This window comes from Lepus europaeus, chromosome 19 (genome assembly GCF_033115175.1).
Source record: "Lepus europaeus isolate LE1 chromosome 19, mLepTim1.pri, whole genome shotgun sequence".
Taxonomy (NCBI): domain Eukaryota; kingdom Metazoa; phylum Chordata; class Mammalia; order Lagomorpha; family Leporidae; genus Lepus; species Lepus europaeus.
Genome location: NC_084845.1, coordinates 42,792,036 through 42,819,116, shown reverse-complemented (window position 1 = coordinate 42,819,116; position 27,081 = coordinate 42,792,036). Strand labels below are relative to the sequence as shown.

Here is a 27,081-nt window from a genome sequence, read left to right as displayed (position 1 = left end):
TTCAAGTTTCCGGCAGGTTCATCGCCCCTTCCCGGGCACGGGAGGTCTCGGCCACCGCCCCTCGTGTTTGGGATCCTGCTCGCAGGTGGCCTGCCCCGCATCCTCCAGGTATCTCCGTCGGCGTCGGACTCCCAGCCCCTGCGATGCCCGCAGCTCCCAGACCCACAGCTCCTGCCTCCGACTCCCGCCCCTCTCGGACGCACGCCCCTCACCTGGATCCGCCTCGCCGCACCGATCCGCGTCTGCTGCACGAAGGGGTTGGGCACTGGCGGCGGGAAGAAGGACGCCTGGCGGGGCACCATGGGTGGCCGCAGCCCCGCCTCCCCGGCGCCCGGCACGGTGGCCGCCACTGCCGCCGCCTCGGCGCACCGGTTCATGGTGGAACCGGCCGTCGGATCCGAGCAAAGCCACAGGAACGGAGCGCGCAGGGCAGAGTCCCAGCCCGAGGCGCCGCTCCGGGGCCTCTGCGCAGGCGCCTGTTACCTAGACGCCGGCAGCTGTCGCCCCGCCCCTCGGCTCTAGCTCCACATTTTACTTATCTGGCTCCTCCTCCTCGGCAATATAGCTCCGCCCCCCTTGGAGGTGAATGCTTTTGCCCTGAAACCAATGACAAACCAAGTATCCCTAGGACTCCGAGGAGAGCCACTGAGGCCGTTCTCAGCTTTAGGACCAGGCCGACTGGATTTCCAATGCATTTTACTGGTTCTGCGATGCTAGCCAAGTAGCCATCTCCATGGACCTCACCGCCTCCTTCTGCAGATGGTAATAAACACAGCTCGGATAAACACAGCTGGATCCAGCCACACCAGGACATCCACTTCCCCGAATTCCCGCATCCTGGATGCGGGTTACCAGTGCTTAGTTTCAAGTGTGCTTTGTCAGGGAGCAAACCAGTTTGAGCTGGGTGTGCATTGTTTATGGGTGGGAGTCCTCATACAGAAACTGGTGCAAGAGTGGGGTCTGTCCCCCTCAAAACCTATGGACCGACAGGGGCGCACAGAGGAGCTTGAGCTGCTGCTCCAAGAAGGCAGACCAACAGCTGTGAGGAACCTGGCCCAAAAAAGGGAAGCGACTGTGGCGGGGGCTCCATTGCAGCCGGAGGAAGTCAGGGGCTTGTCTGCACCTACACAGATGGCAGAGGGGGGAGGGGCGCAGGAGCTGTCCTGCTAGCAGTGAAAGGACAGGGAACAATCTGTCAGCAGGCAAGTGGCCAGGGTGACAACCCGAGGCTGGATCCTAAGACGGCCGTTCCTCCAAACTTACCCACTGCAGAATCGCAGAATCTCCCAACCCTGCTGGACAGACGGGTGGTCTTGGGTTAAGTCTCTGAATCCCTCCAAGGAATGGCAGATTACCCCCTACACCATAGGGTTGTCGGGAGGAGTAAATAAACTAACGCATGCACAGTGTAGAAAAGCACTCAAGACACGGCACCTTTTAATTCTCCTAACAGAGAACCTCAATAATATAATAATATTGTAGTCAGGATGGAAGCTTCCAGTCGGGGCTGGCACACCATGCAGAAGGGCTGGCACTCCAGGCACTCAAGAACTTGAGCCGGTGGGCAGGCCAGCAGGGGAGAAAAGGCGATTAGGACCCCACCAAAGTCACCTCCAGAGAGATGTGTCCATTCCTCACTCTTTTCCACCTGCCTCACCAGGAGGGACCTGAGGCAACAGGCTATGCAACCTCAGAGCTGGCAGGGGTCTCTGAAAACCAGCCACCCCAGGCCTGGAGCAGCCCCTGCAGGATTTCTGTACGGGAGGGGATTAGGAGTGGGTAGTCTGGGAGGAAGGAGCAGGTGCTCACCCGCTCAGAGTGGCTGTTTACAAAGCAAGCACACTGTTTCCCCCCAGGTGTGTCTATTGCGGGTGGCTGGGGCACGGGGATGTGTTGCTGATGGAGGTTCTGGAGTACATGGCTCCTCCTCTAGGTCATCCTTTGCCCTTGACCTAGACCCTGTCACCTAATAGCTGTAGGATCCCGAGCAAATCGTTTCTCTCTGGGTCTCGCTAAGGCTTCAGCTCGTACCCACCTCTTTCGGTGGTTGTACTGGCGGTGGCTGTTGTCAGCAGCAGCGTTAGAACCGGTGGTGTTGTTGAGGAAACTGAGTCAGAGAGAAAGCAGAACTTGCGCAGTCACAGGACTGCTGCTGTCTTAGGGCTCCAGGGCTCAATCCGTAAGGGATGAAGGGACTCGGGCCAACACACCTGCACCTGTGGCTCCCTTGCTATTTAGTTTGGCAGCTCTGACCTTTCTAGCAAGCATCACTTGTGTCCTGCAGGAAGCAGAGTCAGATGTTGTAAGTTTCTTCTTTGTGGGGCTGTGGCAGCTCTCGGCTAAAACGGATGCAAACACTGCCACTCAGCTGGTGTCTTTATTCACACCTGGCGACATTTCCCATGGGGAACGGTTGAAGGGACAGCGGGGAGGGCGGAGCAGGGAGCCATGACTGGGTTTTCCTCCATCCAGTGGAGGCAGCGGCTGGGCAGAGTGAACAAAGGAGCTTGGCTAGGCGGGCTGCGCCGCACCGTGCAGTGACCTCAGATGACCTGAGTCCTTGTGTCAGGAAATGCAGTTTCAAAGTGGAAAAATAACAACAAAGTGCATACAAAGCAAACTGCTAATGCGGGGGAGGCTCTATGGCAGCCAGCAGTGAGAAGCCAGGTGTCTGGGGTGGCCACCTGGCTGTGCCCTTATCCCACTGCCCCGTGCCAGGCTGTCGGGCCACCAGTGCCCTGCTGAGATAGTCCCTGTTGGCTCCGAGGGTGCCGTGAGCCACCGAAGGTTGTGGAGGGAGATGAGTCTCAAGTGTGGCAGCACCAGGGCAGCCCAAGGCAGGGCCGCATTGTAAAGACCAAAGTATCTCTTTGGGGGTGGCTCTGAGGGTTGACGGGATTGGAGGGGAAGGGGCACCGGGGAGGGAAACAGCCAGCACCTTGCCTTGGGCACGGGGTAGAGCCGCTCTCTGGAATCTTAGATTATCAGGTGGGGGTGAGAAGGCTGATTAACTACGGGAGTGCAGGCACGGCGGCCAGGCCCCCGGGGCTCCGTCTGGTGCTCGGGGCCCAGGGCCGGCTCAGCAGCCCAGCCAGTCCGTCTTGATGCTTCCGACCTTCACGCTCTTCAGACTTTGGTTCTCGAACTTCAGGTAATACGTGCCCTTGAAGAAGTAGCTGTGACCTGAACACAGAAAGGAGAGAGGCTGTGACCACCCCATACCGACAGAGGGGATGGGACATAGAAGGTTCTAGAATGTCTGCCTGGTGTAAGCAAGAAGCCTTTAAACCGGAAGAGAGCCTTCCAGGGTTCGAGGAAAGGAAACGGTGTGGAAGGAAGGCCTCGCGGTCCCTGCGTGCGCACCTCTAACTGGGAGCTAACTTAGCGCTGATATTGACCATAATGACAGAGGCCTCCGGTCACACCGGCATCAGAGGAAACACTTTCCATGTCCTGGAGATGGCAAACCAGAGGCCGCCGGCCCTGCGGGGCCCACAGGTGGCTTTTACTTGGTTCACACACTTTGTTTTGTTTTGTCTTTTAATTCTGATTAAGCTGCCAATATGTAGACAGCTACAAAATCACATGAAACACGGGTTTCTGGCTTCTTTTAACCTAGAGTTATCTCACAACCCTGGGCCCCGATCCTTACAGGCCAGCAACTAGGAAACAGAGGCCTCCTGCAATGAGCCATGCGCTCTCTGGTTCACCACAGATGCCACGACTTCCTACCGCCTGCTTTCCTCACTTGTGCTGCCCGCCTGGCCTGCGGAGGCTTTGCCATGTGCGTGCGACTCCCGACACACATGGTCCCATTGACTTCTTTGAAAGCCCTGGTACCCAGATGTTTATCCTTGAATATTATCCTTAACCTCGCCCCTGACTGTGCATTGCTTTCTCTTGCACAGGTGAGATCTGGAGCCACGGGAGCTCTGGACGATGTGTGTGCCCTATGGCAGGGCCTCAAAAAACCTTTGTGGCATTGAGCTGATATCTCTTGTCAACAGTTGAACTCGACTCATTTCCAGGGCTCTGGAGAGCTCACAGAGGCCTCCTTGGGAACACGGCTTCCGACTGCCGCTCCCAGCCTTGTTGACGCTGGATTCGTGTCGTTCACCAAGGGATCAGGGAGCACCAGTCGGGTGGGGGATTCTTGGCACATGATCAGGATAGAGTGGCTTGCATAGCACAGAGCATCCTTCCGCTAATGGGTGCCCTCCGGCAAAAAGCAAAGGGGCCAGGATCAGACCCCAGCATGGAGGGAGGGCACGGGCCCATGCTCCCCGCCCCCTTGTCAGGGCCCCTCCCTTCCCGGCCCTGGCTCTGGGCCCTGCAGCTGTGAGGGGCCCTGCTGCCCAGGAGCCCGGCAGAGGGAGCAGAGGTCGGGGGTCTGGATGCCTGCCCAGCACTGGCTGAAGGACTTGGTTTGTTTCCCCGGGAAGCGGCATGGCTGCCCTGCACAATGAGGGAGTGTGTGCTTGCAAGGGGCTGGGGCCAGGCTTGGGGTAGAGGTCCCAGAGAGCAGGGAGGGGCTTGGGTGCTTACCACTGCCCTGCAGGTCCACCACAGCATCCAGGTGGTCGGGGATGGCGTTCCAGGCGTCCGCGATGAGCCGAGGGAAGCCGGGGTCCATCTTCTTCTTCACCTCATTGTATCTGTAAGGAACCGGACACGCTGAGCCAGCCAGGCCTCTCCGTGGGCCAGGCAGCCCCCAGCCTCAGTCCTTCAGGGAGGCAGCCAGCGGTCACGGAGGACAGGGAGCCAGACCTGGATCTGAATCCCAGCTCCACTTGCTGCTGTCATGACTTTGGACGATGCCATAAAAACAATGTTAACACAACTTCTAACACTGACCCCACACTGGCTGGTGTGTCAATCACTGTCCATACACCTTCTCACCCAATCCTGTCAACAGTCTCATGACAGTTACCACTGTCATCCTCATCTCACAGACCAGAGACTTACAAAGCACTCCCGGCTTCTAAGTGGTAGTCCAAGCCAGACCTGTCTGGCTCCTGGGCTGTAAGTTGTTCTTGAAACCTCAATTGTACCAGCTGTAAAATGGGATTGTATTTAATATAACGCATGTAAAATAGGGTCTAGCCTATGTGTGGTCTTTAAGAAGCATTTGGGAAATGCTAGTTTCCTTCCCAACTCTGACCCCTGCTGTATTCTGAGGAGCCCTGGATCAGGAGCCCCAAGGCTGGGGACCTGCTCCGTGGGTCCTGGACTGCGTGACTTAGATCTACTGCTGCTCCTTCATCTGTCGAGCAGAGCCGACAGTCACGTCCTGGGAGCCGACTGCGCTCGCGGAGTGAGGTTACAGTGCGGGTGGTGGCTGTGAGCCCAAAGCCTGTGTGTCACAGGGCGTCCCAGCTGCACCTGCAGCTGTGCACCCCACAGCCACTCGGGGCCCCACCTTCAATGCCGGTGAATACCTGGGGCACCCGCTGGCAGCCTCTTCTCCTTGGCCAGCTCTGCCTCTGTCTTTTCGACTTTCTGAAAAACGTTTTTAATGAATGCTGCTGTCATTTTGATTTCTTCACCACTCCACTTAAACTCAATGGACTCACTGTTCTACAAATATTTAACGAGCGCCCGGTGTGGGCCTGCCAAGTTCAAGTTTCCGAGGCGCTGATTTTCTGGACAGATCTGTGTTTGAATTCCATCTTGGTGGCTCCGAGCCTTCCTCGACAGTGCCGCTAGCCAGCTCTCTACTTCCCTACGGAAGCCTCACCTCTCCACGGAGTCTCACACCAGCCTCCCCTTCCATAGGCTCCTTCCACGGGGGTTCTATGCCTCTGCCCATCACCCCCAAGAACTACCAGAGAGACCTTCCTGAATGCCGGCTGCATCACAAGACTGTTTCTTGCAAAACCTAACATACTTCCTCGTGACCTGTGTTACCAAAGCCAAGTTCCCCAGCTCAGTGTCCACGCCCCCTCCCCCGACCTCTCGGTCCAGCCCCTACAGTCAGGATGGCTCAGACACAGGCGCCTCACGTTGGAACTCATCCCCATGCCTTTCTCATTCTGCTCCCAGAAAGTGGAGAGTCCAAGAATCAACCCTTCTGGGGCTAGGGTTTGGCGCAATGGTTGACATACTGCATGGGGCACAGGCATCCCACACCACAGCGCCAGTTCCAGTCCTGTTTCTGCTTCTGGTTCCAACTTCCTGCTCTTGCACACCCTGGGAGGCAGCAGGTGATGGCTCAACCCTGCCACCCATGTGGGAGAACCCGGATGAAGTGCCAGGCTCCCGGCTTTGGCCTGGCCCACCCCTGGCTGCTGTGCGCATTTTGGGGGAGTGAACCAATGGATGGAAGATCTGCCTGATATGTCTCTCTGCCTTTCAAATAAATAAGTAAAAACGTAAACTAAAGAACCAACCCCACTGTATGGCTAGGGAAACTGAGGCTCATGAACTAATTTGCTTCCAAGATCTTTACGTCCAGGAGGGACTCAGCAGCGCGCCATCAGAAGAGCTGGCTCTGCAGGGGGCCATGACCTTCACTCTCCTCCGTCCCCATCACCCTCTGGTCAGAGCCCCACTTGCTGACGCACTGTTTTGAACAGGTTCCCTGTAATGCTCAGGACTTGTCTGTAGCTGCAGGAGACGCGGGGTGGGGCAGGTGTCAGGAACATACACACGTGGGTCCCAGCTTCCGCACAGCTGTATCTCGCTGCCACTCCAGCCTCAATTGCAACACTTGGAAAACGGGGCTAACAACCTGCCACTTTACGTGAGCAATGCAGGGGGCTTGTACAGGCTCAGGCCCACGACTGCCTGCATCAATTCTCGCCTTCGCTGTTTCAGTCTTGTTCTTTCACAGTTCCCCAGCAGCCAGCCAAGCGCCTGGTGGACAGCGCACACAGAAGGAATATTTGTGGGTTGAATGGAATCTGAGCTCTCCCTGGCAAGCCGGCGGTAGCGGTTCACCACCTCTCTCCATACCACGACAGTGTCTCAAGCTCATAAACCCGCTCTCCTTGGGGGAGAGAGCCGTCTGCCGTGGCAGCCCTGCCCAGGGCCCGAGCCAGGCCTTTGCATCGTCCTGCCTCTTCTAAGGGAGTCTCTCGGAGCGTCCTGTGTAGGGCGGGCTGTCCCTCCTGGACCCTGCCTTGAAGACGAGGGCTTCTCGCTAACAAGGACGGAGAGGGACCTAACCGCCCAGAAACGCAGCGAGGCGCCGCCCGTGCCAGTGTGTGCCCGAGTGTGTCCCTGGGTGTGGGCTTGTGCGTGTGCGTACTGCACTCACGTCCACACACGGGCTCGTCTCTCCTGCATGTCTGCATTTGCAGAGCGTATGGCGAGAGCAGGCCTGAGAACGTCTTTCTGACAGCGAGGTTCAAAGACGCCAGGGCTCTCCCTGTCGCCAGCCGCGCCTGTGAGACTGGGGGGTTCGGCCCAGCCACCCTGAGTTGCCAGTCCCCGCCTGTGCTGGGGAGGCGAGCAGAGGGCCCTGTCTGTGGTTTCCTGGCTGTTTGCTTTCTCGAGATAGCAATCAGCTGAGCTAGCCGAGAGCCTTAGCAAGAGGTCTGGAATTCCACCCTGCCACTGGCAGGCCCGGGACAGAAGCAGCGCCTGACGGCAGGGCAGCTGCTGGCGGGGGCGGGGAGCCGAGCGAAGGCGGAGAGGAGAGAGGCCTTGGGAAGGAAGCGGCCTTTTTCCAGGAGGGGCAGACAAAGGCACCAGGCAGGGCGTGCCCTGTTGGTTACAGTCCTGCGTAGGGAGCAGACGCAGAGGCAGCCACTGAAGGAACTCAGGGCCACTGTGAGGGAGGGGAGGGAAAGACCCCAAAGGATTTGTCCACCAATCGCCCCTTCCTTGGGACAGACGACCCGACGGGTACAGGGAAGGGGGCGCTGCGTTGGAAGACCCGCCGTAATCCAGGCTCTGTGCCAACACCCGTATCTATAAATAACTTAGAATAAGTTATTTTAATTAAAGTTGCAGTGAGTTATTAAAATATGTGATTTGATTTGGACCTGGGTTTTCTCATCTGGAAAGTGGGAAGAATTATGACCCAGCTTTTACGTGTGGGACGCCTCCCACAGATCGGGCCTGGACATCGCACCCCTAGGCACCTTGCCTCTGACCTTGGCCTCTCAGAACTGGACTCTTGCCACGAGGGGACCCCCTCAGTGCCCACTCATAGCACAAGGCCACCTGCTTCCAAACCGCCACCTGCCAGTCTGCGTCTGCAGCGGCTGAGCCTGCGCAGGTGGACCAGAGGATGCTGCTGCCTGCTTTGGGTGCTGGCTCCTGTCTTCTTTGTACTTCACCCTCTGCCACCCCTGCCCCCTCCACCCCATCTCTTGGGACCCCCCCCATTACCCCAGATACAGTCCATGTGAATTTGAACAAGGGCTTGTTCTCTGGGAGCCAGAATAACAGGGTTCAGATCCCAGCCTGTCACTACATGGCTGTGTGACTTTACACCAGTTACTCAACCTTTCTGAACCCACGTTTCTACATCTTAAAAACTGGAATAATAACAATCACGCCCATCTCCCAGAGCCCTGGGACTAGATTCTGACTCACGAAGTCAGTCCTGGCAATTATTTTTATTTCTCTCTTTCTCAAGGAGTCACCCCAAAATGTGACCATGGGCCAGATGGGTATGGCTTGATCAAAAGACTTCTGAGAAGGGGAAGGGGTTGCAAGCACAACCATACAGCAGTGACTGCCAGGCAGGGCCATCCTCCGGGGACTTCCTGCAGCTCCGGCAGGTTGGTGACCAGAGAGGGGGCATCCGTGGCCCACCAACCCCCGAACTCGACCCCGGATGGCAGCTGCACCCTTGTCCTTACCTCCAGAACTTGTCTCCAGCAAAGATGTACGTCTTCTTGTTCTTGCTCCAGTTGAAGGCCGCATCCACTCGCTGGACATCGGGGGGCAGCCCCAGGCTGGTCAGAGGCTTGGGGTACCCTCGCTCCAGGGTGCTGGCCGAATACACCCAGTACTCGTTGCCTGCAGTGGAGGCGAAGGATGTGTTGGTCGGTAGCTGCTGCTGAAATCCCCGCTCCAGCCTGTCCCCCACACACCCGCCACCGCCCCGACCTGTGCCTCCCAGAGGCCCTCCCTAGGGCCGTCCTCAGCAGGGCACGGCTCCCAGCTCCCAGCCGGGTCTGGTATCCAGAATCAGGTCCCACACACAGTTGATCAGAGAGGGTGCCGAGCCAATGCGGGGAGATCCAGCCCGGGCAAACGCCACACCTGCCATGAGGAGGCACCTTGGCCTCATCTGCACAGGGTGTCCTGTGAGCCAGCAGCTGCCCGCCCAGGACCCTGGATCACCACGGAGGGGAGGAGATGGAAGCTGCCTGGGACACTAAGCACCGCAGCTCAGGCTGAGCCTCCAGCGGCTTGAGGGAGCCCCCCGTACCCCATCTCAGACCACCTGGGGACCCCCTCGATGCCCACTCATAGTCCACACTGCATTCCCTGCCGACAGCCTGGCTGGCTGTCTCCCCCAAGGTGCCTGTGAGCCACAGCAGGGCACAGCCCAGCACATGGTAGGCGCTCAAACACCAGCCACGTACCCTGCCTCGATGCCTTCCCACTTCCGGAGACTCATTCGACTCTCACTTACCTAATATTTTGCTTTCAATGAGTTCTTTTTGAAATCTTCTAGAAAGAAACTTATTTTTAAATATTTCTTTTGATTGTCTACCTATCATTTACTGAATGACAAATTTCCTCCCTGGTTTGAAATGGCCATCCAGTTGTAACTAACTACCTCGCATAAAACAAGTTTCTGTTAAATACAAATGAACATAGGGGCTGGTGTTGTGTTGCAATGGGCTAAGTTGCCCCCTGCAACACCAGCATCCTGTATCAGAGCGCCGGCTTGCGTCCTGACTGTTCCACTTCTGGTCCAACTCCCTGTTTAATGTGCCTGGAGAGGCAGCAGAAGATGGCCCAGGTCCTCGGGCCCCTGCCACCCACGTGGGAGACCCGGATGGAGCTCTGGACTCTGGCTTTAGCTTAGACCAGCCTTGGTTCATTGAGGCCATGTTGGGAGCAAGCCAGCATATAGAAGATCTATCTTCCTCTTCCTCTCTCTCTCTCTCTCTCTCTCTCTCCGTCAGCTACCTTTTAAATACATAAATAATTTTTTTTAAATTTTCAAAAATAAAAATCAGTTTTAAAATTTCCCACTTAAGCTTGCTGCCTGTCAGAGACTGCAGCACTAACCAGGTGCAAGGGACGCACGCACACTCACGACACTGATTTCGTTTTCCTTCCGGGAAAGGACTCGGAAGGACTGATGGAGGACTAACAAGAAGCCAAGGTTTGCGCTGATGCTGGGTGTCTGAACCAGTCTCCCAGGGGACGCCCATGTTTGGGGGACTGGGATCAGAGAATGGATCTGCCAAGAGGGAGTCCCCCCAGGGGCATGGGCACGTGGTCTGAGTCGGGGTGGGGAGCCCTGGGGCACCGTGGGACCCTCCCCACACACCTGCAAAGAACACGGCCTTCTCCTCCTGGGGAGCCTCGTACACAGCGTCGATCTTCTCCGGGAGCTCAGGCCAGAAGGTGGCCACCAGCAGGGGTCCCGTGGGCTTGTCACCCGGTGTCACTGTCCGCCAAATGAACCTGGGGCCAGGAAAGGGAGGTCGGGAGCCACGCCTTGAGTCACTCTGCAGCTCTAATCGCACATGCCCCTGAAGCCCACCCAAAACGATCCCAGTGAGTGAAAATGAAATAAATCAAATCAAATCCAGTGATAATTCCATGATGGGAGGGGAGGCGACATCGAATGAAGGTTGGAGAATGAGCAGAGTCCCCTCTACACCTGTCAGGCTGAGAAGCGACCCCCTTTTGCTCTCCTCCTCGCCTCCTCCAGGAAGACTTCCCTGACTACCTCTGTCCATACCCAGGCTTCTCAAAATCATCAACACTGAGTACATGGAACAGCAAGGTTTGTTTGTATTTCCCCTCCTGTTCAATTAGAAGCCAACTCAGGCAGGAAACAGAGCCCCTAAGGTATTTCCTGGATTGAAATGGAATAGATTGATGCACTCTGGCAAGAGTAAGAGCGATCATTTCTTGAGGCTGAGTGCTTTCTGTGCTTTGTAATTTAATCTCACAGAAAATCCCGTGCACTCTCAGTCTCTCTCCAGCATCGATTCCCGTTTCCTGGCGGCCTTCCTTCCACAGAGCCCCAACTCTTGCTCCATCCCTCCCCTCCCCAACCCCCACCCCGTGAGCCCAATCCCCGTCCTAGGAGTAGACCCTGATCAGTCCAAGCCACTGGTGCTCCAAGTGTGGTCCCCAAGCCAGCAGCATCAGCACCACCTGCGAACTGGTTAGAAAGGCTGATTACTGTGTTCAACCCAAGGTCTACAGATCAGCCTCTCTGAGCTCGGGGCCCCCAAATCTGTGCTTTAATGAGCCTTCCAGATGATTCTAACACAGGAGAAAGTCTGAGAACTACTAGTTTGAGCCAATCAGAGCTTAGAATTCTCTGGTACCTGTTAACTGATTGAGCAGTTGCCATACGATTCCAGTAGGCATGATAAGATTGGAGCTAGCCTGCTGCGTCACATCTGGGGAGCTGTCCAGGGGCAGAGGCTCCTCCCTCTCCCTCTCCCCCTCCCTCTCCTCCCACCCCCCTCTCTGCTGGATGTGAACAGGGAAGCCTGTAGCCCCGGTTACCATCGGCAGCCATCGTGTGACCAAGAGGGGATCCGGTTTTGCAATGAAACCGATGCCAAGGCAAGATATGAAGTCACAAAGCCTCTGTGTCCCTGGAAAGGGCCTTCCTCTGGACTTTGTACCCTGCAAGAGCGACTTCTCTCCACCGTTTAAGCTGCTCGCATTTTCTCTCGTTGCTTGCAGTGACACACCCTGGTACGGGAAACTGTCGAGATCTTCCTTTGGGCAGAGGAAGCTGACAGAGGCTAAGGCACTGCCAGGATTCAAATCCAGACCCGACTACAAAGTTCGGTTGAATCATCCCGTGGCACTGTCCTTGTCCCGCCACAGCCTAGCACCAAGTTGTGCACACAATCGGTGCTGAAATATTTACAGATTCCTCTGATGAGTGCATTAAACATTCATCAAAATCCCTTTGAAAGAAGCTGTGATGTGGCAGGTGCCCGTTCTAGCTCCCCGCCTCACAGATCCATGCACGTGGTCAAGGCTTCCTTAGTGGGAAGTGCTCCAGGCTAAACAGACTCCTGGGCAGTGAGGCCCCAACTTACTTCTTCCTCATCTCCCTATCAGGGCTGCGGGGCAGACTGACAGCTGTTATTACACAGCTTGCTTTCTCATTCCAGGCCCGATGGAACCTCACTTCCCCCGCGTTCCGACTCTCACCTCCCTCTGCACCCCTGCCATCTCCCCATTGGCCAGCAGACCCCGTGAAGGGCAGGGCACCTGCACCCCACACCTGGAGTGGAGGAGGCTCCTCCCAAGTCCATGGACCATCCTCCAGCCTCCCCAGGCTCTGTGGCCCTCCCCTGGAAGCCATGAACACTGGTGTCGGGAAGGCTTTCTCTGCACCCTCCCAACCTGTCGCTCCCACTACTGTGCATGTGCATGGGAGGCTTGCTTCCCTACTAACGGACCCACCCGAACGCTGGGAAGCCCTCCTGGCCTGGGATGTGCCCACATAAGCCTTTTGCCAATGCCTCTGTGCTCACTTTGCTTGCATTCTACATGGATGACTGCCAGTTCTCTGCCTCTGCTTCCCACACCACACTGGTGATGGGCACAGGGATCATTGGGGGAATTTGCAAAATGCAGATTCCTGGGGCTCACACCCCAGGGATTCCAGCCACAGGGCCTGGGCCCGGGGACAGAAGCCAACACCTTTATTACTCACATTTGACTTGGCCCATGCACCTGCCTTCAAGAACACTGTTCTAGACATTAAGTCGCCTCTCTAGCCCCAGCACGCCATCCTCCCTCCCACAGCTCCACAGCTCGTAAAGACCTTGGCAGAGGGGACACCAAATAATTATCGGTTGATAATATAATGTGAGTACATTGACTCAGCACCAGGCATGATTCCAAGTACTAAGCTCGTCTAATCCTCAGAGCCCTATGAGATAGCTGGAACACTGGCCCCATTTTATAGTTGAAGAAACCCAGATACAACAACAAAAAAAAAGTACGTCATTAACTTGCCTATGATCAAGCAAGTGAAATGTTCTAAGCCAGATGGCCTGGCTCCAGGACCAACTTCTCAACCGCTACACTCCATCAGCACATGGATGGAGGGACGGCTGAGTGGATGGCTGGATGACCAGTAGACGGATGAGTAAGCAGATGGGCGATGGCAGGATGACACGATGGACTCTTTAATGCAGTCCTGGACACTGCCTGCCATTCCCCAGGGGCCTAGGGCAGTGGGAGGAGTCTCAGCTCTTGGTTAACTGAGAAGAAACCTCTATCTACAGCATGCAAGATAATTGCGTCCCTCTATCCTTCGGTCACTCACTCCCCGTACACGCAGCAATCTGGCTCTGCGAGGTTAAGGCCGTTCCAGGAGAAGGCCTGTGGTAGACTGGCTTCTGATTCCCAATGCTCCCTTGCACAACTACTTTGGAATTGTGCATCCACGCTCGTGGCCATGTGGTTTTGCCAGGGCCACCCTTAAAGCAGGTACTGGGCTTGGCCGTGCGATTTGCTTCAGTCCACAGAACAGGCTCGGATGTGATGTGAGCAGAAGCTTCTGATGCGCTTGCATGCTTAGATTTGGCTACTCGCACCCTGTAATTTACCACAAGGAGCTGCTGACTCACCTCGGGAGAACGGACGGCGTGCAAAGCACACCTGACTCTGAACCTTGGTAAATCGCAGAAGAAATGCCTGGACGGCGAGCCACCGAGATCGGGAGCTTGGTGGCACAACAGTGTCCACTAGCGGTCATTCTGCGAGGCCTCCAGTTGGGGAGGGGCGGGGAGACGAGAACAATGGCACAGGAAGCTCCCGCACTCACCGGTCCTTGAAGAAGAAGATCTCACCACGGATCTGAGCGATGCCATCGAAGACGATGTCCTGTGTGCAGATCTCAGGAGTGACAGGTCCCAGCGTGGGAGTGGGGCCGGTGCCAGCATCCGTGCCGGCGTCGGGGGAGGCCCCTGGGGGAGGACACCTGGCCGTAGGCTCTCCCCAGCTCCAGCGCTTCTCCCCACCAGAGAGAGCCCCCAGGGCTGCCCACCCAAGCCTGCTAAGGGTCATCACCTTCTGGCCTTAGTGCGAGCCCCCCAGAAATAAAGGTGTCTGTGCTTGGAGAGAGGAGAGCAAAGAGAAACCAGAACCCCCTGGCCCTTCGTGCTGCAGAAACCCTCTCCGTGGACCTCCACTGGGTCAGTCCTCGCTCCAGCCCCAAGAGCTGGTTGCCATAGGATTCCCATTTCACAGGTGAGGAAGCTAAGCCCCAGAGATGTTGAGTCTCTTGCCCAAGGAGTCACACCCAAAGCTCCGGTTCTCATGCCCACAGGGGGCCACTCGTGCACCCAGCACGACGGCCGGCGATTTCTCAAGGGTCAGTTCCTGCACTCCCCTGCCGCCCAGCCACACGAGGTCACAGACTCAGAGGGGTGAGCGTCTGCTCGCTGTCTTCCAGCTGCTGAGCAGGGAGAGGCAGCACTTGAACCCAGCACCTCTTCTTCCAGCTCCTGGGTTCTTTCTCAAAGCCTGCGGGCCTCACACGTCATCGGTCTGGCACAACCTGCCCCGTGTTGGCCTGGCCCGGGGACCACCAGGGTCTTTTTATATATTGGATCTATTTCTTAATGGGCTGCCATTTTAAACTTTAGCCTTACTGCAAGTGCGAGGAACAGAGTTGACCTGGTTTCAGGTATGACATTTCTATGACACGGTAAAAGCACATTTTGAAAACTAGAAATTTTCACCCCTGCATCGTTCAGGTGACTCCCCAGGCTGGAAAACTGTGCCCTGACCTTAGCCAACTCTCCTGGATTCCAGACATCGTGACCTTGGGTCAAGAGCATCTGGGTGTCAGCAGCAGCTCTGGCCAAGCGACCCCTGGAGCACTGCCCCGCCCCCCCCCCCCCCCCCCCGACGCTCCAGGAGCGAGGTCCCCCTCCGCCGCCCTTCCTTGGCTGCAGCAGGCCCGCCCGGAAAGATGGGGCCTCACTGCTTCCCACGCTCAGGGCCGCCTTCCCAGGCCCTGCGCAGGGGCCTCAAGCCGAGCTTTACCGTAGAGCTCTTGAATGCCCTTGATGTCGTCCTGTGACAGGCGGAAGTTCTTCGTGTAGGTGTAAATGGGGGCCATCAGGGCCCCGGGGTCCTGGGAGTGCTCCAGCCCCATGGCGTGGCCAAATTCATGGGCTGCCACCAGGAACAGGCTGTAACCTGGGGGGCGCAGCAGGGGAGGAGGGGTAGGGAAGAGACATGGGAGTCAGGAACTGGTTCTGGCAAAAGAGACTTCCGGGGACAGCTCTGCCACGGGGTCTAGACGCTTCCTTCTCCCGAGAATTCTGGGATGGCAGATGCGGCCTGCTGCTTTCCAGTGCAGTCATCCAGAGACCCCTGGCCCCTTCCCAGCGAGGGCTTCTCACGTGCTACAGAGAAGAGGACGAGCAGACCGGCAAACCCCCACTGAAGGCCCCCCTCTTGGCGTCTCTCTGTGAAGACTGGGGGCCGGGACTGCCACACGGGGTCTGCCAGGAAGAGGCTGGGAGAGTGGAGAGAGGCCGCCCCCGTGGCTCTGCCGAGTCCATCCCTGGGCAAGCCGTCAAAGCTCTCCCAGGCGGAGCGGTCGCCTCTCACTGCGGGCTCAGGCAGTGCTCAAAGCCCGTGTCACATCCTCTTGTGGGTGGGGTTGTGGCCGCTGCAAAAGGTTAAGTTCAGATCCTCACCCTGGCTGCGTGTGAATCTGAGCTTATTTGGAAACCGGGCCTTTGCAGATGTGAGAAGATGGAAATTGAGAGGAGGTCCTCCCGGAGTACAGAGTACCCTATACTGAAGCCAGCACAGCCAGCGTCCTCATAGGGAGAGGGAAGAGACAGAGAGGGGGCGGGCCATGTAAGGACAGGGACAGACGTCGGGGAAGCAGCTTTCAGAGGGCACATGCCCCTCCTGGCACCTTGATGTTAGACTTGTAGCCTCTTGTTTCAAGTGACCGATTTGTGGCATCGTGTCATGGCAGCCCCAGGCGATTGATACTGAGCCCAGGGGAGCCAAAACCAGTCAGTGCTGGCTCGTCCACTCCGGGAAAGAAGGCCGCAGCAGAGCAGGTGAAATTACCATCCGTCCTAGAGTGTCATTTTGCAAGGGATAAGACAAACTTTTCTGGCCCACCTCTGCCGCTTGCCAAGTTCCATCAATAAATAAATACCACTAACATGATAATGACCCAAGGCTGGCAGACCCTGGACCAGCCCTCTCCCCCCGGACCATCACAGACCAGATGCCCCCAGTGGCCCTGGGCCCCACAGGCCGGAGTGCACCAGTGGCCCAAGCACTCTGCCCCCAGGACTGATGGCCCCCTAGGATCATGGGCTGTCGTCTCTGGCCGCTCTGTACTGTAGCCCGTGAGTCCCGGAGGGCAGAGTTGTCCCTGTGTCCTCAGCACCCATCACTGACAAGGACCTTAGCAAAGGATGGTGCTGGTAAGACAGGGAGGGCCCCAGGAGTCTCCGGACTGGGGGGGTGTGGTTGGAGCAGGCCTTGGGCCACGCCCCCTTCCCTCTTCTCTGCTGCCCACCCAGTCCCTTGCAGGCTATCTCTTTATTTCCGTGGAGCTGTCTCTCGGGAGCCAGCACCTCCCTGAGGCAGGGCAGGCTGTGCTGGAGCTCAGGCGTCTATGGGTAGCAGCAGCCATGCCTGGCAGGGCTGGAGGCGGAAGTGGGTGCTGGCACAGATGCCTTATCTTGGAGGCTGGGTCTCTGCTGAGATGGGCGGGGCCTAAGCAGGAAACCTCTCTCTGCCCAAGTTGGGGGACGGGGGAAGGTGGTGCCTGCTTGAGATGGGACCCCAGGGAGGTCTCCAGCTCTGGCGAGCATTTCTGCCCGGTGGCCAGGGCCTCGTACCTTGGTCAGGGCAGAAGCCCCACTTGCGGTCATCGTCGTAGTTGGTTGAGGTCGCGCACCACATCTTGCCATCACTGCGGCCGGCGCTGGTGCAGCTCTCATACTTGTTGCCCAGGAAGGTGAAGGGGAAGACACAGGGGGCGCCTTCCGAGTTCCCGCCAATAGTAGACATGGCTGTGGGGAGGGGGGCACGGGGGAGGGGGCAGAAGGGTCTGAGGCCACCGCCAGGAAGCAGTGACCCAACACTGACAATGCCGAGTTCACGCAGCGCTTGCTCCACCCCGGGCCCTGCACCAAGTGCTTTACTCATATCCCACCCCTTCGACCCCCAGTAACCCTGTGCAGAAGACAGCGCACGTAACCCCATGTCCTGCATAGGGGACGGAGATGAGGATGCCTGCCAGGCAGGCACCTGTGGGAAGGGTCACACCCAGGCGGGTCCCAGAGCTTCCATCACCAGCTTCCCATGGGCGGGGCAGAGGGGCCAGAGGTCAAGGGGGCGGGGCCGGGCTGATGGTGGCAACACCCTGCCCTAGATGGTGCACCTCCCCATGCCCAGGCAGGGTCCCGCAGAGACCAGTCTCTGTATCAGCTTCATAAAGCAGGTGCTCAAAAAATACGGGAAGAGAGGGTGGAGGGAATGGGAGTGCTGATTGGAAGACCGAGCAGAACGCGGCAATACGGGCTGGGAAAGAGGGAGAGAGCAGCCCTGGTCAGGAGGCCACGAGAGCTGACATCTTGGCGTCACCTGACCTCTAACGCCCAATGTGTGTTCTGAGTTTGGCCGACGCCGGCCCAGCTCCATCCATTCTGCCCAGCACCACTGTCACGGGAAGGGAGCCCGGCGGCAGAGGGGGCATTTGTGTGCAGGGCCAGGCAGCAGCACCCACCAGTCTCGGGGCAGAAGCCATACTTCTTGTCGCGGTCGTAGTCCTCAGTGGTGCCGCACCAGCGGTAGCCGTCCGTGCGGCCTTCCGTGGTGCAGCTGTTGTAGGATGTGCCTTGGAAGCGGAACGGGAACTTGCAGGGCTGTCCATCAGCGTTGCCACCCATGGTGAACAGGGCTGGGTGTGGGGAGACAGGGGGAAGATGCTGTTGAGAGGGAGACGCCTACGTGGCACAGGGCTGGCCAGCCACCCACCTGCAGCTTCACACCCGTGAACTCGAAGGTTAAGATATAAGGAGTCTGAAAACTTCACGGAAAAGATGTGAGAAAACTAAGTGTGGATTTCGAACATTTCTGCTCCAGGATAAACTCACCTTTTAGTTCCATTTTTCCGTGAACTTTTTGAAGTGCTCTCATATTACAACCGTCTCCACTCTTCGATAAAGAGCTGCTCCTTGGAGCTCCTGCCTCCCTGGCCAGCCCAATCCATGGACACCAGCCATGAACTGGTTAACACTTGGGCCCCAAGAGACCTCCGGTTCCTGCCCCAGTCCCAAGGGCCCTGTCCATTCTGCCTGCTCGACACCTATACCATGTGGACTGCTGAATACACTGGCTGTGGTGGGCAGGACACAAGGGTTCCTTCCCATTTCATGGATAGGGAAACTGAGGCTTTGGTTCTAGGAGGCAGCCGTGGTCCCATAATTGAAAGACTTGGATGAGGATCATAACTAAAAATGATAAAGCACCAATGAAAATCTCTCCCTCACTCCCTCTCTTATCACCCATATAAACACATACACACTCACATGTACACACACATACACACACATACACACACATTCACACATACACACACATTCACACATACACACTCACATGTACACACATACACACATTCACACACATACACACACGTTCACACACACTCACACATACACACATATTCACACATACACACATTCACACATACACACACTCACATGTGTACACACATACACACATCAACACACATGCACACACTCACATGTACACACATACACATTCATACATACACGCATGCACACATACACACATTCACACACACATCTACACACATACACACACATTCACACATAAACACATGTTCTCACACACATACACATTCGCACATACACATTCGCGCACACACACACACGCATACACACACAGAGCTTCCCCTCCTTTCCGTCCTGAAGCCCTGGATGGCCCTGCTGCAGTCCCTGTGGGAGGCAGAGGATGAGAGGAAAAGAGAGGGAGGGGAAGGTGATCTCCAGCCATCTTTAATCTACAATCCAGGATGCTATTCTAACCTCACCAAGATGGAGGCCAGGACCCGAGAGCTGACGAAGAGAGAGGGATTCGTCGTCTGGACTTGTCTGTCTTGGGTCCTCCTGCTCCCCCATCCCCTCATCCTCCCCAAAGCTACAAAATGGTGTGTCTTTGCAACTGCCAACTAGCAAAACCACAAGTGCGTAACAAGGACCATCTGTGCACCACAGCGCCAGAGGTGACCTCACCAGCCCCCGTTAACTCCACCATGGCCAGAATGCAGCCCAGTCCCTGGCCTCCGGGGCCCCCATCTGACTGAGCCCTTCTGCATCCAAGAAACCTTGTCCTGCAATGTCAGAAACAGTGGGCCCTGGAGAAGAGGCAGAACTGAGTTCAGACACCAGGGTGGTCTCAGAGTGGGGGAAAGGCAGTGTTCACTTGGCCCGAGGCCAGCCCTCCACCTCTGTTCTCCTCTCAGTTGTATTTGTAGCACCAGAGAGCCCCTCTCTCCTCTTGGACCACCCCCAGCAAGGATGGCCAGAATCAGATGCTGACTCAGCAGTCAGGAGGGCCTGAGTCACGAGGAACTCTGCCCCACGACGCAGACACGTGCATCTTGTGCGTACTTGTACCTGGCTAAAGACCAAGCCGATGGCTTATGTCCAAGACAGGGAGAAACCCTTCCCAAACTTATGAAACACAGCTGTTAGACCTCCTACTGCCAAGACACTCTGTTGCAAGCAGAGGGACTGGCTCATGGAGGGGTTGACAGCACCTGGATCCCTATTGGGAAATGCAAGATACAGAAAATGCTTTTATTTAAAACTTTCTGACTTACTAATGGTCAATGGCTTGAACTCTTACCTAATACGAAATTTAGTTTTTGTAATAAAAGCATAAGCAGGAAGATAGTTAACAGCTATGTTTCTTTCCTTCCTTTAAGATGTTCAGTGTTTAGTTGCAATGGGGTCAAAAAGAGATTCACAAAAAGTGCAATTATCACCCAAAATACTAAGAGTCTTTATAAAGGCTCAACTGTCTATAAGATGAGAAAGAAGGTAACACTTAGAAACAGTGTTAGAGTTACTCCTATTTTCCCCGAATTTCCTGGGCTTTTGATCTAAATTCATCGACTATGATGACTAGATTAAGAAGTTACACATACTTTTTATGATTTGTGATTATGAAGTATGTCAAGGATATTTTTCAAAAGATTGAGTATGCATAATACTATTAGTACTTTTTAAAACTTTTGCCCTTATATGACTTCAAAATCTTTGAAAATTTTAGTTCTCAAACACTGACAAACACACACACACAAAAATACTAAGTCAAGCCAAATGCCTGTGTGGACAGAGATGCAGACACAAGTCTGATAGAGTGAAGGGACATAAAGACAGCTGGAGAGAAGCAGATGGCACAGTCCTGCTTCTCTCTCACACATACACACTCACACACGCACTCATGAGCAGAGCTGGCATCGGGACCAGGGAAGGAGCAGTGGCTGACACTGGTTGGAATGTCCACGCCAGGTTGGATACCAGGATGGTATGAGTCCCACCTCCCCCTCCCACTTCAAGGTTTTCCATCCATCACCAAGTTTCTCCTCATGCCCTTGAGCCCTCAATCTTCAGAGTGGTTCTAGAGAACCACTAGCCATTTTAATAGTTCTCAATTTAATTCTAATACAGGTTAGAAAAAAATACCTCTTCACACCCGTGGCTTCACAAATAGTTCTGCTAATGGTGATACATTTAAAAAATTGAATTGATTTAATAAAAATATTACATAAATAGTAGTTCTGGTGAGAGACAGGGATGGCTCACTTCAGGGCTACGGAGCCTGAATACGGGATATCGAGGGCCACTGGTTGACTGACAGTGCCAGTCCTGGTGAGAGTAGAGCCAGGGGTACAGTGGGGAACTCAACAAGGCTTGAGGCCCGTGGTAGAAAGCCTGCGGCCAAGGCAGATGCTCACCTTCATGGGGGCAGAAGCCGTACTTGCCATCCTTCTCGAAGTTGTAGGTGGTGGAACACCAGAGGAAGCCATCGCTGCGACCGGTGTCTGTGCAGCTGGTGTACTCCTTGCCATTGAACAGGAAGGGGAACTTGCAGTACTCCCCATCGGCATTGCCATATTTCACACGGACCACTGGGGGGCGACACATGGGGTGGGGGTTGGATGCTCCAGACCTTTCTCTGAACACTGGGATTCTGACTCACTGAGGTGTGTAACTTCCCTGCCCACCCGTCTCCAGGAACCCACCAATGTAGACAGAGGTGCTCAGTACTGTCAGAGAAGCCATAGTCCTTGTTGCTAGGTGACAGGGAGACTTGCAGGGGACAAAGAGGAGGTCTGGGGCACATGGAGGTCCCTTTCTTACCTTGACCTTCTCCCAGGGTCCACAGCTCATCATCATCAAAGTGGGAGTCTCCCCCAACACCAGTGCCCGGAGCAAAGGCATGAGCCAGGAGCCCGTCCTTGCCATCAAACGGGTATCCGTCTCCATGCTCTGCAATACACACTGGGTCTCAGCACCCACATCTCCCTTTGATGTGGAGTCCTTTAGTGCACCTAGAACATGTCCCCTTCCCCTGTACCCTGGGTTTACCCACAACAGGAAACAAAACAGGAAGTCAGAAGACTGTTGACCTGGGTGTTATCAAACCATGGTCTACACTACCCTTTGAAATCCACAGGGCACCTGGTGTGCATACCACCTTCACCCACTGTCTACACCACCATCAATGACCCCACCCATGCTCCCACGGTGCCATATGGTGTCCTTGCCACTTCCTCTCGTTGTCCCTTCAGTCTACACTCCTGGCAGCATCGCCCTCCTAACCATACTCCTACCTTCGCATCATATGATCCCCAAGATCCATAACACCAAATCCTTGTGCCTATTTTCCGACCAAGAGGTCCACACTGCCTACCCTCATGTCCACCTTATTTCCTGTGCCATGTCCTTGACCTTCCTCAATCCACCACTCGGTGTCACACACGAGCTCCCTCCATCTCCATGCTGCTGCCAGTGTTCACACCACCAAGCCACCACCAAGCCTTCACCCTGAGTTCTAGTCCCCTGGGTCTCGGTCTACACTGCCCCACGGTCTGCTCTGCTCTGGGAGCTACAGCTCCTCAGGATACACCACCAGCATCCAGCAGAGTTTCCTGCAATGGCAGCCATATTGTCTATGCACCAGTCTCCTGTGGCTAGCATGACCAAGAGACAGTCTTAGTGTCTGTTACAAAGCGTGCCCATGTTTCAATAGTCATGTTACCTATTGGCTAGCAGGCTGGAAAGACAGTGGACTGCTGACTTCAGGTCTGCACTGCTTCCAGGTTACCCCATGCTACATCCTTGCCCTCACATCCAGTCTCTACGGCACATTGGTCTGCCCCATCCACACCAGCTCCAGTGTCTACATCTCCCACTCTCCTAGCTAAGCTGCCTCTGGATGCCTCTCTAACCTACACACTAACCCCCATACCAGCCCCTTGTCCGCCTACCCCAGCGGCCAAAGTTGATCATGATGTCAGCTTCTCCATCGTGGATTCGAGAAAACCGCAGCGGGGTCACGTTACTCCAGACTTGGAAGGCGCGCGCGAAGGCATCGTCCACCGTCTCCGGATCCAGGTCAGGCGTGTAGCCGATGATCCTGGAGGTGGCAGAAATGCAGGCTGGCATGTGTGCATATGTGCAAGTGTGTGCACGTGTGTGCACAAGCATGTGCATGCAAATGTGTGTGTAAGTGTGTGCATGTGTGAGAGTGTGTGCAGGTATATATATATATATATATATATATATATATATATAGAGCAGAGTTCACTGACACAACAGCCCTCCCACAGGGTCCTGAGTTCCAGACCAGCCAACAGATGAAAGTCCTGTCTCAGGAAATTTATCTCTCACTTCAGGCTGGGGGAACAGGAACATAAATAGTGCATTATGGGACACACAGCCGGAACCTCACCCTTGGAATCCAGCACCAGCTGTACAGAGCAGAGCTCTCAGCCTAATTAGCAACCAATTAAAACCACTCTATAAAATAAAACATCCATTAGCAAGCCACCACCAAGTTCCCTCTGCCTGTGCCAGCGACCCAGTGACAGGCATTTATAACACTCTTGCTGTGTACCCAAGGCCACAGAAACCCTTTCCATCCGTGTTCTCCCCAACCCTATGAGGAATGGCTCTGTGAGCCCCATTTTGGGGACTGCAAAGTCGACACTCAGATCACAGAAAAGAGAGAGCCCAATGCCCGTGGCATTCAAGTATGAGTCCCAAGTCCAGGTCTCACTCTGTTGCCCGAGAACTCTGTTTGAAACTCCCCCAGGTGTCAAGCTCCCCACAGAGATCCCTCTCGGGGCCCCCAAGACAACTGTGTGCCCCTGAGCCCCCCGGCCGTGGCTTCCCCAGCCCTGCCCTGGCACCTGTATGTGATTTGATTCTTGTCCCACTTGGGCTTGCGGGGGAAGAAGTTATAGTTGGCCACATCCGGGTTGCCACAGCGCGGCTTCCGCATGGTCTCGATGGTGCTCTGGTCCAGTTCACCTGTCTGGGGCAGCCCGAAGAACTTCTGCATCTTCTTGAGGGTGTCCTTCAGCACAAACAGGTTGCAACTGTCCTTGGGGCAGCCGTAGAAGGTATTCAGGTATTGCTGGAAGAAACGAGCACCCCAGGGCGAGGAGTCGTGTTAGGCTGGCACAGCAGTGACCGTGGCAGGGAGCACCCACCCTCGGGGGCCAGATAGGACCTAATCCAGGGCTCCCAGAGCCCTGGGGGCAGTCCTCAGTTCTCAGACCGGCCCCACCACCCACTAGCTGAGGAATGGCTCTAGAGAGCACAGCTACCACCTGGCATTGCTGGGCGCTCAGGACGGGCCCTGGCATCCGCGTTGTGAACTCACTCCATGCTCACAGCAACTCCATACTGTAGATACCATCATTGTCCCCATGACACAGAGGAAGAAACTAAAGCAGAAAGGTTAAGAAACTTGCCTAAGATCACATAGCTCACAAATGGCAGATCCGGGTTTGGGAGCAAAGACTCCGGTCTCGGAGCCGTGCTAAGTATCCTAACACGAGCCGTGCTAAGAATCCCAACACTCCTGCACCCTTTCTCTATCTCCACCATCTCATTTACCCACCTAACAGACAGAGACTTAGGGACATGTCCCTCCTCTCTCAGAAAAAAGAAAAAAAGATTTAGTTTTATTTATTTGAAAGACACAGTAATGGGGGAAGAGAAAGAGAGAGAGAGAGAGAGAGAGAGAGAGAGAGGAGAGATCTTCCATCCACTGATTCACTCCCCAAATGGTCACATTGGCTGAGGCTGGGCCAGGCCAAAGCCAGGAACCCAGAACTCCATCCCAGGCTCCCACATGGGTGGCAGGAGCCCAAGCATTTGGGCCATCTTCCATTGCTTTCCTAGGTGCATTAGCAGGGAGCTGGATCAGAAGCGGAGCAGCTGGGACTTCAATTAGTGCTCTGACATGGGACGCCAGGGTCACAGCTTAACCCTCTATGCTACAATGCTGGCCCCTGTTTCTTATAAAGAGATCAAGGACCATGTGCATGGGCTCTGGTAGCAGACAGAACTGGGTTCAAATCCTGGAATGTCAATGCCAAAAAGAAAACAGTCTTGTCCTTCAGGGATCTGCCCAGACGGAGGCCACAACCAGAGCCTGTGGAGGTTCAGGGACCCTCCAACTCACTGCTTTATTCAATGCATCCTTTTTTAAAAGGGCTTATTTATTTATTTGAAAATCACAGTTACTGAGAGAAAGGGAAAGACACAGAAAGATCTTCCATCCACTGGTTCACTCCCCAGACAGACAGAATGTCTGGGGCTGAGCCAGGCTGAAGCCAGGAGCCAAGAGCTTTATCCAGGACTCCTATGTGGGTGCAGGCTTCCGCTGCTTTTCCCAGGCCATTAGCAGGAGCTGGATCAGAAGTGGAGCAGTCAGGACACAAACCGGCGCCCGTATGGGACGTCAGCATTGCAGGCGGCGGCTTTACCTGCTTTGCCACAGTGCCAGCTCTTCTGTGAATGCTTTTTGACACCTATCACATGCCAAGTTCTGTGCTACAGCTGGGAATAAACTGATGTACTAGACAGAACTTTCTAGACTCTATGGTTCAAATCCCAAGGCAGGGGATCTGATGGTCAGAGAAAAATGCAAAAGTAACTGTGTGGTAAGTGCTGTACTGGAGTGGCAAAAGGAGCCAGGAGGTCTGATGACAATGGCCCCGATCTTACTGGGTGTGGTCAGGAGGGCACAACAATGACTTAATTGTAATAGTGGCTAGTGCTTATTGAGGCCCAACCACAGTCCAGCAGTGGGGACGGCCTCTCCTGTGTCTGCAGATAAGGAAACTGAGATTACCGGGACAGTTGGTCCCTGCACAACCTGAAGCCAGGGGGTCTTAATTCCACGCCCCCTCCCCAATCAATGCCTTCGGCAATATGGACACCATAGACTGCAGAGGGGGTGACTCCAGCAGCCACATCCCTGTGCTAGGTCACTTTCAGCCGCTTTTAAAAAAAAAAAATGTAGCTCCTTAAGGAAGTCCCCCAATCCATCCACCCAGAGGAGGGTGCAGTTGCTGGGGGAGCGGAGAGGGCTGGTGTCACACCCCCATCCCGAAGGAAGCAGTTTCCATAGCGACAAGAGGACACTGGTCTCCTGTGAGGCACAGATTGGGAGGCGCAGGACGCACGGAAGGTAGGTTTTCAGCATGGCCGAGGCAGCAGGGGCTCAGATACGCTGTTAGCTGGAGAGAACATCTCCAGGGGTCCGCGACCTGGGCCGCTCACAGGGTCAAGGGCAATACCTGGCATCCCGGCTCCGCTTATGCAACGCGGTGGCCAGGGAGCCCCTGGAGCCAGGCGCGCGCGCTCGCAAAACAACATCGGAGCCGCAGCTCGGGAGCCGGGCCAGGAGGGAGGGCTCGCTGGCCGCTCTCCGACCCGAGCGGGGCTCCGTCCGCCCCCGCCCCACGCGCCAGGGCCTCCGGCGCCCGCCCCTCCCTCCGCCCGCCTGGTCAGGGTTCTCCAGTCCTCCGACCCCTTGGAGCAGTTCGAGGAAACTTTCCGAGCCCCAGGCCTGGCCCCTTCTGGCCAAGGTGTCCGTGAAGCCGGCGACAAAGATGCGCCCAAACGCCGGATTCCTGGCGGAGCGGTCCCCTCGAGCTGTCTGGCTAAGGCCCCTCTCCAGACGGGTGCCAGCAGCTCCCAGAAGCGTGCCAAGCCCGTCTTTGGCCATCCTCACGTGAGCAAAAGTTTACCCAAACTGTCTGCCAAAGGCGCCCCTTTCCAAAAAAGGTCCCCGTTGGCAAAAGAAACCCCTTTAGTTGCTTGTCGCAGGCCTGCGGTGACGCTTGCGTCTCAAAGCCGATTAAAAGCCCGCCCCATCCCCCCGGCCACCCCCGCCCCAAACTACAAGACAAAGTCCCCCTTATTCGCCAAGCGAGCCCTTCACCGCCGTTTCTCGCCCCCGTGCGTCCCGGCCGTTGCCAAGTCGTTGATCAAAGCCACCCCACTGTTTGCAAAACAGATCTCCGCAATCGCTTGCCAAGGACCCCCCAAGCTGCGTGCCGGCCCCTCCCCCACGCCGCGTGCCCAGTCCGGGGAGGGGGGGGCGGGGGCGGCCCCCATCCTCCGTTTCGGAAAGTTCGACTCAGCTTGGCTCCTCGAGGCCAGCGCCGCAACTCACCACCGCCAGCTCTTTGTCCGTTTTGGGGGCGACATCGCCGGGGAACTTGATGACGGGCGACGGCGGGGCGGTGGCGCGGCCCAGCAGGCAGCCCAGGACGCAGAGCGCCCGCAGGAAGCCGGCGAGCGCGCCCCGGGCCCCTCGCGCCTCCATCGCTGCGCTCCCGGG

At 55.9% G+C, this 27,081-nt stretch overlaps 2 protein-coding genes across 2 annotated transcripts in view; both read right to left on the bottom strand.

Moving 5' to 3' along the window:
* The window catches only part of LPCAT2 (lysophosphatidylcholine acyltransferase 2), a 71,896-nt gene extending 71,450 nt beyond the window's left edge, over positions 1 to 446 (bottom strand). Inside the window, exon 1 of the mRNA XM_062176257.1 lies at positions 213 to 446. Coding sequence (XP_062032241.1) covers positions 213 to 377 — 165 coding nt within the window. The 5' untranslated portion in view covers positions 378 to 446. The remainder of the gene's footprint in view (positions 1 to 212) is intronic.
* Positions 447 to 1,404: 958 nt separating this feature from the next.
* On the bottom strand, positions 1,405 to 27,081 carry MMP2 (matrix metallopeptidase 2). The gene is made up of 13 exons (XM_062177661.1): positions 26,914 to 27,081; positions 23,630 to 23,856; positions 22,706 to 22,854; positions 21,576 to 21,704; positions 21,170 to 21,343; positions 17,906 to 18,079; positions 17,016 to 17,189; positions 15,181 to 15,336; positions 13,955 to 14,096; positions 10,466 to 10,602; positions 8,814 to 8,973; positions 4,546 to 4,655; positions 1,405 to 3,183 (listed from the first exon to the last, which is right to left on the bottom strand). Exons 1-13 carry the CDS (start codon positions 27,064 to 27,066, stop codon positions 3,080 to 3,082), a joined length of 1,989 nt encoding a protein of 662 aa, XP_062033645.1. The 5' UTR covers positions 27,067 to 27,081; the 3' UTR covers positions 1,405 to 3,079.

Coding starts and splice junctions, on each gene's coding strand:
- MMP2 (XM_062177661.1), bottom strand. CDS start 27,066: ATGGAGGCGCGAGGGGCCCGGGGCGCGCTCGCCGGCTTCCTGCGGGCG. Junction 23,857..26,913: donor CGGACAAAGAGCTGGCGGTG/GTGAGTTGCGGC, acceptor CGTTTCTTCCAG/CAATACCTGAATACCTTCTA. Junction 14,097..15,180: donor GGGCATTCAAGAGCTCTACG/GTAAAGCTCGGC, acceptor GTCCTCCCCCAG/GGGCCTCCCCCGACGCCGGC.